The sequence below is a fragment of the Aplysia californica genome, unplaced genomic scaffold (assembly GCF_000002075.1).
Source record: "Aplysia californica isolate F4 #8 unplaced genomic scaffold, AplCal3.0 scaffold00751, whole genome shotgun sequence".
In the NCBI taxonomy this organism is placed as follows: Eukaryota; Metazoa; Mollusca; class Gastropoda; order Aplysiida; family Aplysiidae; genus Aplysia; species Aplysia californica.
In genome coordinates this window covers 29,711-32,303 of record NW_004798021.1, presented here as the reverse complement: position 1 = coordinate 32,303, position 2,593 = coordinate 29,711, and the positions used below count along the sequence as shown (strand labels likewise).

Below are 2,593 nucleotides of genomic sequence, written 5' to 3'. Positions count from 1 at the left end.
TATCAACATGTTCTTATGCACCGTACAATTGCAGATGGGCTGATTTATCCATGTCATGCTCATAACTGTGCCGGAGCAACATAGGGGGAACTGCTGCTTTTTTTTCCTAATCCTTACCTATCGTCATTATTCCTCTACTTCTTTTGTATGTTTATCACTCTCTTGTGACCTTCTCTTTCCAAGGTGCCTTGGTAGTCGAAGCAGACTTTGTGCTGTTGGGGAAAGACGGGTGAGCAGAGTAAGCCTGATTCCCCATTTGGACTTCTCTGTTGACATCCGCCCCTTGGCGTTCATATGACCTTATGCAGTTGCCAGCGCCGTAAAACCTCTACTAAAACTACAACTAAAACATCTATCGTCTTTATCTCCCCTTTTTCTCTTTTGTGTTTGTTACTCTTTAATAACACCTCTAATCTTCGGCACTTGTACGACCTTATTGTGTTGCAAGTGCCGTAAAACACTTACTAAGACCATTTTTTTTTAAAAACCTTCCTTAAACTACTACTTAATCGCAGGGAATATTTCTCGCTGCCGCCCCACAGGTATTGTCCGTCCTGCAAGAAGCACGTGGAGGCCAGCAAGCAGATGTCTATCTGGCGTCTGCCACACACCCTCATCATACAGCTCAAGAGGTTCTCCTTCCAGAACTTTCTCATGCGCTCCAAGATCAAGAAGCATGTTGAGTTTCCCACTAGGTACGTGTCTGTGTGTGTGTGTCTTTGTGTCTGTGTATATGAGCTGTGGGTGGTTGGCGGGTGCCCTGGTGTGGTTTGCTCCTTCTTTTCTATCAAACATCTGTTGTCCTTATCTCTCCTCCTTCTTTTTTGTGTTTGTTTGTTTCTCTCTTGTAACACCTCTAATCTTCGGCACTTTTATGACCTTATTGTGTTGCAAGTGCCTTAAAACTCTTAACAAAAATAAGAAAAGAAAAAAAAAACGTTCTAAAACTACACTAAACTAAAACTAAAGATTAGCAGTATCTGTTTTCGAAGCACCCAAGCCCTCAAATGTTGGTACTCGCAGGGTGTTGAAAGTTTTGTTTTTGTGACCCCCAGAGGTCTGGATCTGTCTGAGTACTGCGTGGGGCAGGCGCCGGGAGAGTCTCCAACGATCTACGACCTGTACAGAGTGGCCAATCACCACGGCCTGCTCATATAACCTTATACAGTTGCGAACGCTGTAAAACCTTACTAATTGTGGGCGGTTGGCAGGTGCTCTAGTGTGCTGTGCTCCTTCTTTCCTACCTATCAAACCTATATATTCCTTTTCTCTGCTCCTTGTATTTTGTGTATGTTACTCTCTTGTTACCCATCTATTCTTCGGCACTTATATGACCTTATTGTAATGCAAGTGCCGTTAAACACTTACTAAAACATCTTTCGTCGTTATCTCTCTTCCTTCATTTTTGTGTTTGTTACTCTCTTGTAATACATCTATTCTTCAGCACTTATATGACCTTATTGTGTCGTAAGTACAATAAAACTCTCACGAAAAAAAACAACCTTACTAAAATGAAAACACGCATCTTCCAGAGGTCTGGATCTGTCTGAGTACTGCGTGGGCCAGGCGCCGGGAGAGTCTCCACCGGTCTACGACCTATACGGCGTGGCCAACCACCACGGCCTGCTCATCGGGGGACACTACACGTCCTACGTGCGCTGCCACAGCGACAATGCGCTCGCCAACAGTGAAGTCGGTGAGTCCCGGGCTTTCTCTCTGCTCAGATGCTGGGTGGTTTATTTATTATATTTATTACTCGATGACAAATCAATTACAATTCTTGTTACTTTATTTTTTTCTACCAGGAAGGTGAAGAAGCTGAAAATCTTAACAATGTTACTGCCTGTAAGTATCTTCATTTTCGCATTAAAAAAAAAAAAAAGAATTTCTTATGTGAAAAACAGAATTTTATTTTTTTGTATTTTACATAGATGTACATCTTTCCTACTTGTGGCTTGTATCCACTTGTTTTAGTTTCTTAGAGTTTCGAGGAAAATAATACCGTTTTTAGATTTTTCATTGGAGATTATTGCATTGTACATTGTGAGGAAAAAAGCCGTTCAACAGTTCTGTTTTGACTTTTTGTTATCTCCATTGTTCATTTCTATTTTGACTGTTTGTTTTGTTAGTCCATTATGAGGAAAAAAACATTTCTGTTCTTTTTGTTTTGTCAGGTGAGAGGAAAAAATGTTTTCCAACAGTTTTATTTTAACCAAAAAAAACGTCCTTATCCCTTCTTTTTTGTGTATATTATGTTACTCTCTTGTAACAACACATTTAATCTTCGGCACTTATATGACCTTCTTGTGTTGCAAATGCCGTAAAACGCTTATGAAAAGTGAACGTGTGTTTTCCCTGTGTTCCCCCAGCCACCAGCAACAAGCCCACCCTGTACCAGTGCCTAGAGCTGTTCACAGAGCCGGAGGTCCTCAACCCTGAGGAGGCCTGGTCAGTAGTCGCGCCTGTTTGTCCGTCTGTCTGTTTGTCCATCCGTCTGTCTGTTGGATCTGTTTATCCGTCCGTCAGTCCGTCTGTCTTTTCTGTATGCCACTCTTGTTTTCTGAGTGCACCTAATCTCTTGACACACCCCCCC

The 2,593-nt window shown here is 42.0% G+C and overlaps 1 protein-coding gene across 1 annotated transcript in view; it reads left to right on the top strand.

Moving 5' to 3' along the window:
• LOC101845724 (ubiquitin carboxyl-terminal hydrolase 19) overlaps positions 1–2,593 on the top strand; it is a gene marked incomplete in the record, with an annotated part of 27,467 nt that overhangs the window by 23,128 nt on the left and 1,746 nt on the right. The window contains 2 exon segments of the mRNA XM_013088494.2: positions 543–695; positions 1,533–1,696. Of these exon segments, the coding sequence (XP_012943948.1) occupies positions 543–695; positions 1,533–1,696 (317 nt within the window).